Raw genomic sequence first — 13655 nt, forward strand, 5'->3', positions numbered from 1 at the left:
AAACATTCCTCTGGCTCTGGCAGTGAACAAGTCCCATCTGTTTCAAGTCCCAAGCGCTTAGTACAGTGCTCTGCACACAGTAAGCGCTCAATAAATATGATTGATTGATTGATTGATTGATCTGTCACCTCCACTGGGCTCATGGAAGGTCTTCCTCATGTGGATCCCAGAGCTGAACCGTCCCGGGTCCAAGTCCTGCTTTCACAGACCACACGCATCACCTCGCTCGGGTTGGCTTGCCTGTACTCTAATGACCTGTATTCCTCTTTCAAATATATTTCATTTTTCTTCCCTTGGTGGTGATTACAAAAGAATCCAGGGCTTGACCTGTGGCTGGAAGCAGGTATAAATTGGCAGGGCTCGGCGGTATCAAATGGGCCTCGAGGAGAGAGGGACTTTCTGCCAAACTCTACAGGGCAGGAGGCATTACTAAGACTAATTAGTATCCTTGTTAAATGCTTACAAATGCCAAGCCCTGGGGTAGATATCAGACAATCATATTGGACAGAGTCCCTGGCCAACACTGGGCTGATGGTCTAAATAGTAGGGAGTTAGGATTGAATCCCTATTTTGCAGATGAGGAAACTGAGAAGGGAAGTGACTTGCCCAAGGTCACACAGTGTGCAATTGGAAGAGCCAAGATTAGAACGCTGGCCCTCTGACTCCCAGGACCTGGGTTCTTTCCACCAGGCATCCTGCTTCTAAGCCCTGGTTACCTCACTAGGGAACAGAAAAGGAAAAAATGAGCATCACGGACCTCGCAGATCTGATTGGCAGAGCAATATTCCAGGAACCAGAAGTCAGACCTTCTCCCAACCCGACTGTCCTGTAGTGAGTGAGTCGATCATATTTACTGAGCCCTTATTGTGTGCAGAGCACTGTACTAAGCTCTTGGGAGAGTACAGTCAAAAACATAATGGGACACATTCCCTTCAGTGAGCTTCCCTTGGTTGTTAAACCCTCTCCACAGAAAATAGAAACTCCTGATCATTGGTTTTAAGGCCCTCAATCAGCTCTTTCCACACTATCTACATCGCTACTTTTCCACTAAAACCCAGCCCGCATATTTCAGTCCTCTAACACCAACTTACTCACTATGCCTCAATCTCACCCTACTCGCCACCATCATCATCATCATCATTAAAGGTATTTACTGAGCACTTACTGTCTGCAGCTCAATGTTCTAAGTGCTTGGGAGAGTTCAGTTCTACGGAGTTGGCCAACACATCCCCTACCCACAGCGAGCTAACAGTCTAGAGAGGGAGACAGACATTAATAGGAATAAATAATTTAGAATATGTAATTAATAGATCTCAACCTCTTGCTCTCACCCTCCCTCCCTCCTGTCAGGAACTTCTTCCCCTTTTACATCTGGCAAATCATCACTCTCCCCATTTTCCAAGCTCTACTAAAATTGCATCTCCTCCAGGAAGCCTTCCCTGCCTGATCTGTTTCTCCTCCAAGAAGCCTCCCCTGACTAATCCCTCACCTCCCTACTCTTTTTCCCTCCCTACTGTGTCATCCAGGTACTTGGGGTCCTCATCCTCTAAGTATTTAGGTACTCCTCCCACTTTCTCCTTCCCATACCTTATATCTTTAAACTCAGTTTCTTTCCCCTCCCTGTAATTGATTTTTTGCATCTGTCTCCCCTGCTAGACTGTAAAGTCTTTGAGGGCAAGGATCGAGTCTACTAGCTCTATTGTACTCTCCTAAGTGCTCAGCACAAAGTTCATTCAGTCATTCATTCATTCAATTGTATTTATTGAGCGCTTACTGTGTGCAGAGCACTGTACTAAGCACTTGGAAAGTACAGTTCGGCAACAGAGATAATTCCTGCCCAACAATGGGTTTACAGTTTCTTCACCTAGTCAGTGTTCATTAAATACCTGTGTTTGGCTGGTTGATTGACCAAGGCAATGATTCAGGCCCTGCCTGTGACTCTTCTGAACAATCCAAAATCCAGCCTGCTATTTTTGCTCAGGTGTCCCTTCGGACAAAGAAAAAGAGCAAGAAAAAGAGCAGGCCCCATTCAGAAATACACACTGATTTGGGGGGCTCCTCCAGCAGGTCCAATTTGAATCTCTGGGATACAGCAGTCTTTCCTCTGGGATTTGATAACTTTTGGGTTGAAGCGAGGAAGAAAACAGACACAATCCCTGATCCTACAAATTGAGAAGCAGCATGGCTCAGTGGATAGAGCATAGACGTGGGAGTCAGAAGCATCTGAATCTAATCCCACCTCTGCCACGTCTGCTGTGTGACCTGGGGCAAGTCACTTAACTTCTCTGGCCCTCAATTACCTCACCTGTAAAATGGGGATTAAGCGTGTGAGCCCCATGTGGGACAGGGACTGTGTCTAACCTGATTGAGTTGTATCTACCCCAGCACTTAGAACATTGCCCTTAACAAGTATCATAACAATAATAATTATTATTATGATGTTATTGAAGGAGAGAATTTGGAACTCCACGGCACAGATGACTCGGCGGGAGAACTAGAATCTCAGCCAGATAATCACTTGGTTATTGCTCCCCAGTCCCTGGATCACAGAACAGCTTTAAGGAGACCAGAGATGAGACACAAATCACGATTAGTCGAGAAGCTTGGTGGCATAGTGGATAGAGTGGATAGAGTGGGTTCTAATCCCACCTTCTCCACCTGTCTGCTGTGCGATCTTGGCCAGGTCGCTCAGTTTCTCTGTGCCCCACTGATCTCATCTGTATTAAAGGGATTAAGAATTTGAGCCTCAAGTGGCACAGGGACTCTGTCCCATCTGATTAGCTTGTATCTACCCCAGTAGTTAATATAATGCCTGGCACACAGTAAGTGCTCATCAAATACCATAAAAATGCTATATATTTAGCGCTAGGTAGGTGCAAAGCACTGTAATAATAATAATAATGGCATTTGTTAAGCACTTACTATGTGCAAAGCACTGTTCTAAGCACTGAGGAGTATACAAGGTGATCAGGTTGTCCCACGTGGGGCTCACAGTCTTCATTCCCATTTTACAGATGCGGTAACTGAGGCAGAGAGAAGTTAAGTGACTTGCCTAAAGTCACACAGCTGACAAGTAGCGGAGCGGGATTAGAACCCATGACCTCTGACTCCCAAGCCTGGGCTCTTTCCACTGAGCCACACTTCTGGGAGAGGGCAATGCTACACAGTTAGTAGGCATGTTCCCTGCCCACAGCGAGGTTACAGTCTAGAAGGATGGCTAATTATAATAATATAAATTCTGGTATTTGTTAATAATATGTGTAATAAAACACATAGTGTTTTATACAAATAATAATGAGAATCAGCGTGGCTTAGTGGAAAAAGCATGGGCTTGGGAGTCAAAGGATGTGGGTTCTAATCCAAGCTCCACCACTTGTCTGCTGTGTGACCTTGGGCAATCTACTTAACTTCTCTGAGCCTCAGTTACCTTATCTGTAAAATGGGATTAAGAATGTGAGCACCACCTGGGACAACCTGATTACCTTGTATCTACCAAAGCACTTGGAACAGGGCTTGGCACATAGGAAGTGTTTACTAGTAAACATTCAATAGATACCACTGATTGATCTATTGATCTAGTTGTTCCCCCCTCCCCCCCAGTTAGGAAGTTTGAGATCTTGTTAATTGGCAACTTTGGGCCCGATTAGAGAACCCAAATCTGAACAATTATGCTAACTGGAGATCCCTTTTCTGTCTTGAAGTTTTCTAAGATCTGGTTAGGAGTTTAGAATCTAGAGACCTATTAATTAGGTGTCCTGTGGGAGATCCCAAATTAGAATCGCCCTTCCTGAGGAATATGAAATCAACATAAATGTGCTTTCCACGGTGACCCAAGAAGCCTACGTGGAGATAAAAAACTCGGTCCCAACGCAGGTAAGTCTGTTCATTGGAAGGTTGGAGAGGGTATATACCCCAGCACTTAGAACAGTGCTTGATGCGTAGTAAGTGCTTAACAAATCTTCTTAAAAAAAAAGCCAGTGATCAAAACGGGAAACATCCCCAAGTGCCTTTTCCTCATTGTGGACAGAGAACTTAGCTACTAACTCTGTGGTGTTATACTTCATAAGTGCTCAATAAATACTATTGTTTGATTGATGGAATGCAAGAGGAGGAAGAGACAGAGCCAAACTTTAGATAGAACATTCAAGAAAACTCAAGGTCCTAAATATGATTTCATTCACACAGGTGAGTGGTATTTTTTTTATCATATTGTGCTCTCCCAAGTGCTTAGAAGAGTGGTCTGCTCACAGTGAGCACTCAATATGTACCCTTGATGGATTGATTTTTATCTTGGCAACCCTGCTGGTGGAGTCTGCCGGGGTTTTTCTCCTTTTACTGGCTGCCCCTTGGCATTTCCAACATCAACCCTTGTCCTAGATGGCCCTGTTAGCTCCTAAGCTTTGAAGATTCCAGTCTTGGAACTCGGCTGCTCTGGGGAGTCCTGCAGCGACAGCTCCTCATTTGCACCTCTGGACTGTCCTTCACTTCCTCCACCCTGCAACGCGGCTCGGGCCTCTGCTTTGGCTGGCCAGCTGGGAGGGGCGGATCATCATCATCAACCATATTTATTGAGTGCTTACTGTGTGCAGAGCACTGTACTAAGCGCTTGGGAAGTACAAATTGGCAACATATAGAGACAGTCCCTACCCAACAGTGGGCTCACAGTCTAAGAGGGGCGGATGTGAGTCACTGCCCTGTAGAACATTCTAGAAGAAGGATGCCAGAGGCCCCTGTGTCCATGGAGGTGTGGGCTGATCAAGGAGGTTTGATTTAGGAGGAAATCAGAACTAGCCCCTTCCTCTTAGGTTCAGAGAAGATAATCGGTCAAATTTAGAGTGCCCAAATGATCTCATCTTCTCCTCCTGGAGAGTCACGGTGAGATTAGTTCCTGTTCTTCTCTATTGCTGTGTTCAGTCTTCCTGGTGCAGCAGGGGCAGGTGATTGATGGGACGGGCTCTCCCTTCTCTACTCTCTCTCTTATTATTCATGATATGTGTTAAGCTCTTCCTACATGCCAGGCACCGTATTAAGCGCTGGAGTGGATACAAGCTGATCAGGTTGGACGCAGTCCCTTTCCTACATGGGGCTCACAGTCTTAATCCCCATTTTACAGAAGATGTAACTGTAAGTGAAGTGAGTTGCCCAAGGTCACTCAGCAGACAAGTGGACATGGAGGGATTAGAACCCAGGTCCTTTCGACTTCCAGGTCCATATTCTATCCACTAGATTAACAGCTTGTGCAGTAAGGAAGCATCTTCCAATACTGAGATAAAATCATTTGCAGAATGTCACCTGGTTATCTTTCATCCATCCAAGGGCTTAGTAATAGTTCGTGGTACAAGGTAAGCACTTGACAAATTCCACAGTTGTTATTATTTTCCACCTGGGTTTCAATGTGCTGGTCTGTTTTTAAAGTATGTGATTGCATCACTGTGAGCACGTAGTTGGTTAGGGATTGTCTCTATTTGTTGCCTAGTTGTACTTGTGCTAATTGTACTTTCCAGTCCTTTGCACACAGTAAGCACCCAATAAATGTGATTGTATGAATGAATCACTGTAGCATCCAGATGGAATATTGTTGATACTCTCTTTGTTTCCTTTTACTTGTCCTCTTATGCTGTCAAGTCATGTCAGACCCATAGCGATGCCATGGACACAACTCTCCCAAAATGCCGCACTTCCATCTGCAATTGTTTTGGTAGTGGATCCATAGAGTTTTCTTGGTAAAAAGATGAAAGAGGTTTCCCATTGCCTTCTTCCGTGCAGTAAACGAATCTCTGCCCTTGACTCTCTCCCATGCCACTGCTTCCCAGCACAGGTGAGTTTTGACTTGTAGCCGATTGTCTTCCACTCACTAGCCACCGCCCAAGCTAGGAATGGAATAGACATGGCTCTGTTTGACTCTCCCTCCCGTATTCGTAACTTGTAGAGTACTGGAAACTCTTAGGGTGCGACCATGAAGGGGTTCCTTTTACTAGCTATGTCTTAATTCTTCTAGGTAAAATTGGAATCCAGAGGGGAATGACCATTTTATAAATGGGAACACTGAGTCACGGGGGGATAAAGGTATTAGTCCATGGTCATATACGGAGTTGACAGGAAAGAGAAACAAGGGTTTGATGGATCTTATTTTATTGTAGTTCTTAACTTCACCTCTTTGTCTCCCAAGTGTTTCATACAATGTTCTGCACTCATTAAGTGCTCAATAAATGTTGCCAACTTGTACTTCCCAAGCGCTTAGTAAAGTGCTCTGCACACAGTAAGCGCTCAATAAATACGATTGAATGAATGAATGAATGATTGGAGCAATGGGTTTTGTTGGTGTCCGTCTTCCCCTTTAGAATTTAAGCTTGTTGTGGGCACGGAACATGTCTACCAAGTCTGTGGTATTGTACTTGCCTAAGAGCTTAGTTCAGTGCTCTGCACTCAGTCAGAACTCAGTAGATACAAACGATTGATTCCTTGAAGAAGAACAAGTTTAGAAGGACTCACGGTTCTACGGGGAGGATCTACACTGTAAATTTATTGAGCCCGGGGATCATGTCTTCTAACTCTTTTGTACTTGAGAAGCAGAGTGGATAGACCCCGGGCATGGGAGTCAGAAGGACCTGAATTCTAATAGCAGCTCCTCCAATCCTTTGCTGCTGTGTGACCTTGGGCAAGTCACTTCACTCTTCTGGGTTTCAATTCTCTCATCTATAAAATGAGGCTTAAGACTGTGAGCCCCACGTGGGACAAGATCTCGCATCTACCCCAGTGCTTAGCACAGTGCCTGGCACATTGTAGATCCTTAACATATATCATTGAAATTATTGTTATTACTCTCTTCAGTGCTCAGTGCGTTGCTCTGCACACAGCAGGCTCTTGATATATGCTATTGGTGATGCGTTTGAAAGAGAAGGACAGGACTGTGGGAGGAGGTGAAATTCACCAACTTGTTTTAGATTTCTGCTGGAACTCTGCACTGAGTGGCACCATTCCCTAAAAGGAATATAGATGATAGCTCTTTTTATTTTTACTACTATTATTATTGTGTTTGTAAAATGCTTATTCTATGCCACGCACTGCCCTAAGCCTTGGGATAGAGACAAGATTTTTAAAAATTGTATTTGTTAAACTCTTACTGTGTGTCCAGCATTGTTCTAAGTGCTGGGGTAGAGGCAAGTTAATCAGGTTGGACCCAGTCCCTGTCCCGCATAGGGCTCACCATTTAAGTCAAAGGGAGGAGGATTAAATCCCCACTATGCAGATGAGGGAACTGAGAAATAGAAAAGTAAAGTGACTTGCCCACGATCATACAACAGACAAGTTGCAAAGTCAGGATGAGAACTCAGGTCCCCTGACTCTCAAAGGTAAGGTAGGAATGACTCGTTCCTCTGCAGAGAAACCATGCTCATCTTCCACTAGTTCAAACCTTTTCTTTTTCTTTTTCATCTCAGTTGAAAACCACAGCTCGATGGCCGAGAATGGCACCGAAGGGACCGAGTTTCTCCTAACGGGTTTCCCTGAGTGGCCGGAACTGCAGAGGGTCCTCTTCTGGATATTCCTGGTCTTTTACCTCTTCACCCTGGGGGGAAACCTGGGTATATTCGGGCTCATCCAGGTGGACGCCCATCTCCAGACACCCATGTACTTCTTCCTCGGCCACCTCTCCTTCCTGGACACTTGCTACTCTTCGGTCATCGTCCCTCAGATGCTGGTGGCCCTGAGGTCCGGCAGTGTGTCCGTCACATTTGGGCGATGTGCGGCCCAGTTCTTACTCTTTACGCTGTGCGCCATCACAGAGTGCTTCCTCCTCGCAGTCATGGCCTATGACCGCTATGTGGCTGTGTGCCACCCCCTCCTCTACGTCACCATCGTGACCCCCCGGGTCCGCTGGGGGCTGGTGTCCGGGGCTTACGTGGGGTCATTGGTCATTAGTGTGATCCGCACGGGCTGCACCTTCTCTCTCTCCTTTTGTAAGTCTCACCACGTGGACTTCTTCTTCTGTGACCTCCCGCCCTTGCTGAAGCTGTCGTGCACTGAAACCAAGACCCGGGAGGTGGTCATCTACTTCCTAGCTTTCTCCGTCATCACGACCAGTGTGACGGTGATCCTGGTCTCCTACCTGTTCATCATCAAGGCCATCCTGTGCATCCGTTCGGCCGGCGGGAGGGCCAAGACCTTCTCTACCTGTGGCTCTCACATGACCACAGTGGCTCTTTTCTTTGGAACTCTTGCCTTCATGTACCTGAAAGGCAATATGGGCCAGGCCCTGGAGGTGGACAAGGTGGTATCCGTGTTCTACACTGTGGTCATCCCCATGCTTAACCCCGTGATCTACAGTCTGAGGAACAAAGAGGTGAAGGAGGCCCTGAGGAAAATTCTCCACGGGACCAAGATCATGCAAGGCCATAAAAGGTCAAATCCTACTCTCTCCTAGATCCTCTCCAATCTGGCTTCCGTACCACACACTTCACCAAAACTACCCTCCCAAAGGTCACCAATGACCTCTTGCTTGCCAAATCCAATGGCTCCTACTCTATCCTGATCCTCCTCAACTTCTCAGCTTCCTTGGACGCTGTCAGCCATCCTCTTCTCCTCAAAACATTATCCAACTTTGCCTTCATGGACTCCATCCTCTCTTGGTTCTCCTCATCTCACTGGCTACTGGCTGTACATTCTCAGTCTCCTTCGTGGGCTCCTCCTCCCCCTCCCATCCCCTTACTGTAGGGGTTCCTCAAGGGTCAGTTCTTGATCCCCTTCTGTTCTCCATCTATACTCATTCCCTTCGTGAACTCACTCGCCCCCATGGCTTCAACTATCACAAAGTGATACCCAAATCTACATCTCCTGCCCTGTTCTCCCTCCCTCCAATCTCGTATCTCTTGCCTTCAAGACATCTCCACCTGGAGGTCTGCCTGCTACCTAAAGCTCAACATGTCCAAGACCGAGCTCCTTATCTTCCATCCCAAACCCTGTCCTCTCCCTGACTTTCAGGTCACTGTGGATGGCACTAACATCCTTCCCATCCTGCAACCTTGGTGTTCTCCTTGACTCTGCTCTCTCATTCACCCCACACATCCAATCCGTCACCAAAACCTGGCAGTCTCACCTTCACAACATTGCCAAGATCCACCCTTTCCTCTCCATCCAAACCGCTACCTTGGTTCAATCTCTCATCCTAACCCAACTGGATTACTACATTGGCCTCCTTTCTGATCTCCCATCCTCCTCTCTTGCCCCACTTCAGTCTGTTCTTTACTCTGCTGCTCGGATTTTCTTTCTTCAGAAAGGCTTAGAGCATGTCACTCCCCTCCTCAAAAATCTCTAGTGGTTGCCTATTAACCCTTGCATGAACCAAAAACTCCTCACTATTGTCTTCAAAGCTCTCCATCATCTCGCCCCCTTCTACTCATCTCCCATCTCTCCTTCTACAGCCCAGCCCACACACTCTGCTCCTCTTCCCAAACCTCCTCACTGGGCCTTGTTCTTGCCTGTCCCACCATCGATCCCAGGCCCATGTCCTACCCCTGGCCTGGGATGCCCTCCCTCCACACATCCACCAAACTAGCTCTTGTCCTCTCTTCCAAGCCCTACTGAGAGCTCACCTCCTCCAGGAGGCCTTCCCAGTCTGAGCCCCTCCTTTTCCTTTGCTCCTCCTCCCCTCCCCAAAGCCCCCACTCCCTCCCTGTGCCCTTCCCTCTTCCTGTCCCCACAGCACTTGTGTATATTTGTACATATTTATTTCTCTATCAACTTTATGAATGATGTGTATATAACTATAGTTCTGTTTATTCTGATGGTTTTGACACCTGTCTACTTGTTTTGTTTTGTTTTGTTGTCTGTCTCCCCCTTGTAGATTGTGAGCCCGTTGTTGGGTAGTGACTGTCTCTATATGTTGCCGATTTGTACTTTGCAAGTGCTTGGTATAGTGCTCTGCACACAGTGAGTGCTCAATAAATATGACTGAATGAATTAATGAATGAATGAATTCAGGCCCAGCCTGTGACTCTTCTGAGCCATCCAAAATCCACCCTACCATTTTTGCTCAATGTCCCTTGTGCCAATGCAAAAGAGCAAGAAAAAAGAGCAGGCCCTATTCAGAAATGCACACTGATTGTCGGAGCTCCTCCAGGAGGTCAAATTTGAATCTCTGGGATACAACAGTCTTTCTTCTGGGATTTGATAACTTTTGGGTTGAAGAGAAAAAGAAGACAACAGACACAATCCCCGATCCTAGGAATAGAGAAGCAGCATTACTTAGTGAATAGATCTTAGGCGTGGGAGTCAGAAGCACCTGAATCTAATCCCAGCTCTGCCACATCTGCTGTGTGAACTTGGGAAAGTCACTTAATAATAATAATAATAATGGCATTTATTAAGCACTTACTTTGTGCAGAGCACTGTTCTAAGCGCTGGAGGGGGATACAAAGTGATCAAGTTGTCCCACGTGGGGTTTACAGTCTTAATCCCCATTTTACAGATGAGGTAACTGAGGCTCAGAGAAGTTAAGTGACTTGCCCCAGGTCACACAGCAGACATGTGGCGGAGCGGTATTCGAACCTATGACCTCTGACTTCAAAGCCCGTGTTCTTTCCACTGAGCCATGCTGCTTCACTTAACTTCTCTAGGCCCCAATTACCTCATCTGTAACATGGGGATTAAGCATGTGGGATGGGAATTCTGTCCAGCCTGATTGATTTGTATCTACCCCAGCTCTTCGAACAGTGTGCTTAACAAGTACCATAATAATCATTATATAATTATGATGGTATTGAGAGAGAGAACCTGGATCTCCACAGCACAGATGACTCAGTGGGAGAACTAGAATCTCAGCCAGCTAATCACTTTGTTATTGCTCCCCAGTCCCTGGATCACAGAACAACTTTAGGGAGCCCAGAGATGAGATACAAATCTATCAATCAATCGACAGATCAATCGAGAAACAGCCTGGCCTAGTGGATAGAGCCTGGACCTGGGAGTTAGAGGGGCTGGGTTCTAATCCTGGCTCCTCCACGTGTCTGCTGTGGGATCAGCTTCTCTGTGCTTCAGTGACCTCATCTTTATTAAAGGGTTTATGACTGTTAGCCTCAAGTGGGACAGGGACTCTGTCCAATCTGATTAGCTTATATAACAATAATAATAATAATAATGGCATTTGTTAAGTGCTTACTATGTGCAAAGCACTGTTCTAAGTGCTGGGGAGCTCACCAGGTGATCAGGTTGTCCCATGGGGGGCTCACAGTCTTAATCCCCATTTTACAGTTGAGGTAACTGAGGCCCAGAGAAGTTAAGTGATTTGCCCAAAGTCACACAGCTGACAAGTTTATATCTACCCCAGCACTTAATAGAGTGCCTGGCACATAGTAAGTGCTAACAAAAACTACAAAAAATGCTATTTATTGAGCACTTGCTAGGTGCAAAGCACTGTACTAAGCACCTGGGAGAGGGCAATACATCATAGTTAGTAGACACATTCCCTGCCTACACTGAGGTTACAGTCTAGAGGGATGGGTAATTATAATAATAAAAATTCTGGTATTTATTAATGGTATGTATAATAAAATGCATAACAATGTGAATTATTGTGATGATACACATAATAATGAGAGGCAGCATGGTTTAGTGGAAGGAGCATGGGCCTGGGAGTGAAAGGACATGGGTTCTAATCCAAGCTCTGCCACTCGTCTGCTGTGTGAACTTGGGTGAGTCACTTAATTTTTCTGTTCCTCAGTTTCCTCATCTGGAAAATGAGGATTAAGGCTGTGAGCCACCCTTGGGACAAACTGATTCCTTTGTATCTACCCCAGGGCTTGGAACCTTGCTTGGCACATAGTAAGCACTTAACAAATACCATTTTTATTATTTCATTTACTCTGTGTTTAGTAAGCACTCGATACCATTGATTTATTGATTGATTGAGTTGTTTTACCCCCAGTTAGGAAGTCTGAGTGCTTGTTAACTCGCAGATTTAGGCTTGATTAGAGAGCTCAAATCCAAACAATTATGCTAACTGGAGATCCCTTTTCTCCCATTGTCTGTCTTGAAGTTTTCTAAGATCTGGTTAGGAGTTTGGAATCTAGAGACCTATTAATTAGGTGTCCTGTAGGAGATCCCAAATTAGAATTGCCCTTCCTGAGGATTATGAAATCAACATAAACGTGCTTTCCACGGTGACCCAGTCAGCCTATGTGGAGTTAAAGAACTTGGTACCACCCCAGGTAAGTCTGTTCATTGGAAGGTTGGAGAGGGTATATACCCGAACAATTAGAACAGTGTTTGATGAGTAGTAAGTGCTTACCAAACACCATTAAAAAAAGCCAGTTATCAAAATGGAAAACATCCCCAGGTGCCTTTTCTCATTGTGGACAGAGAACTTAACCACTAACTAAACATCCCCAAGTGCCTTTTCCTCATTGCAGACAGAGAACTTATCCACTAACTCTGTGGTGTTATACATAGTAAGCACTCAGTAAATACTATTGAATGCAAGAGGAGGAAAACACAGAGCCAAACTTTAGATAGAGCATTCAAGAAAATTCAAGGTCCTAAGTTTGATTTCATTCACACAGGTGAGTGGTATTTTTTAACATATTGTGCTCTGCCAAGTGCTTAGAACAGTGCTCTGCTCACAGTAAGCACTCAACATGTGCCACTGATGGATTGATTTTTTTTCTTTGCAGCCTTGCTGGTGGGGTCTGGAGGTGTTTTTCTCCTTTTACTGGCTGCCTCTCGGGCTCCTCTCCTATTTCATTCATTCACTCATTCAATCAATCATATTTATTGAGCACTTACTGTGTGCAGAGCACTGTACTAAGTGCTTGAGAAGGAAAAGTCGGCAACACATAGAGACGGTCCCTACCCAACAATAGGCTCACAATCTAGGAGGGGGAGACTGACAACAAAACAAAACATGGAGACAGGTGTCAAAATCGTCAGAATAGAATTGTAGCTATATGCACATCATTAACAAAATAAATAGAATAGTAAATATGTACAAGTAAAATAAATAGAATAATAAATCTGTACAGTGAGTGACATCTGAACATTGGCTGTCTATTGAGTAGAAGCTACTTCTTCTTCAGGAGCTGTTTATGAATCTTGTGCCTTAACAAGTTGTTTCTGTTACTGCAGCAAGGATGTTGGTTGTTTCTCGGAAACCTTGTGTGGATATGTGTGAGGCTTTTCCAACCAACGAACGTCTGTGTTTTCCTCCCTTCATGGGGTGACATGAGGGGCATGTCGTAAGGTCTTAGCCTTTTCCCAGATTCTTTTTGCTGGGTAATGCCACGGCTTGGTAGAGGAGATCGGCTCCCCTTAGCTGTGCATCTCATCACATGCCTCTTCTCCCCCAAGCTTCCCTGGGCTAACTCTTTCCAGTACTCTTCCGCTCCTTCTCCTCACTGTCAATCAATCAATCAATCAATCAATCGTATTTATTGAGCGCTTACTGTGTGCAAAGCACTGTACTAAGCACTTGGGAAATACAAGTTGGCAACATATACTGTCTCCTGTCATTTGAAAGGATCCTGAGATAAGCCCTAAGGTAAGCTACATGGCCTAGTGAATAGAGCATGGGCTTAGGAGTAGGAAGGACCTGGGTTCTAATCCTGACTCCACCACTTGTCAGCTGTGTGACTTTGGGCAAGTCACTTAACTTCTCTGTGCCTCAG

At 45.5% G+C, this 13655-nt stretch overlaps 1 protein-coding gene across 1 annotated transcript; it reads left to right on the top strand.

Moving 5' to 3' along the window:
* Nucleotides 1-7456: 7456 nt before the first annotated feature.
* LOC119944092 (olfactory receptor 9I1-like) lies at nt 7457-8422 on the top strand. The gene has a single exon (XM_038765312.1). The coding sequence runs from the start codon at nt 7457-7459 to the stop codon at nt 8420-8422; it is 966 nt and encodes a 321-aa protein (XP_038621240.1).
* Nucleotides 8423-13655: the final 5233 nt, after the last annotated feature.

This window comes from Tachyglossus aculeatus, chromosome 22 (genome assembly GCF_015852505.1).
Source record: "Tachyglossus aculeatus isolate mTacAcu1 chromosome 22, mTacAcu1.pri, whole genome shotgun sequence".
Classification (NCBI taxonomy): domain Eukaryota; kingdom Metazoa; phylum Chordata; class Mammalia; order Monotremata; family Tachyglossidae; genus Tachyglossus; species Tachyglossus aculeatus.

Coding starts and splice junctions, on each gene's coding strand:
- LOC119944092 (XM_038765312.1), top strand. CDS start 7,457: ATGGCCGAGAATGGCACCGAAGGGACCGAGTTTCTCCTAACGGGTTTC.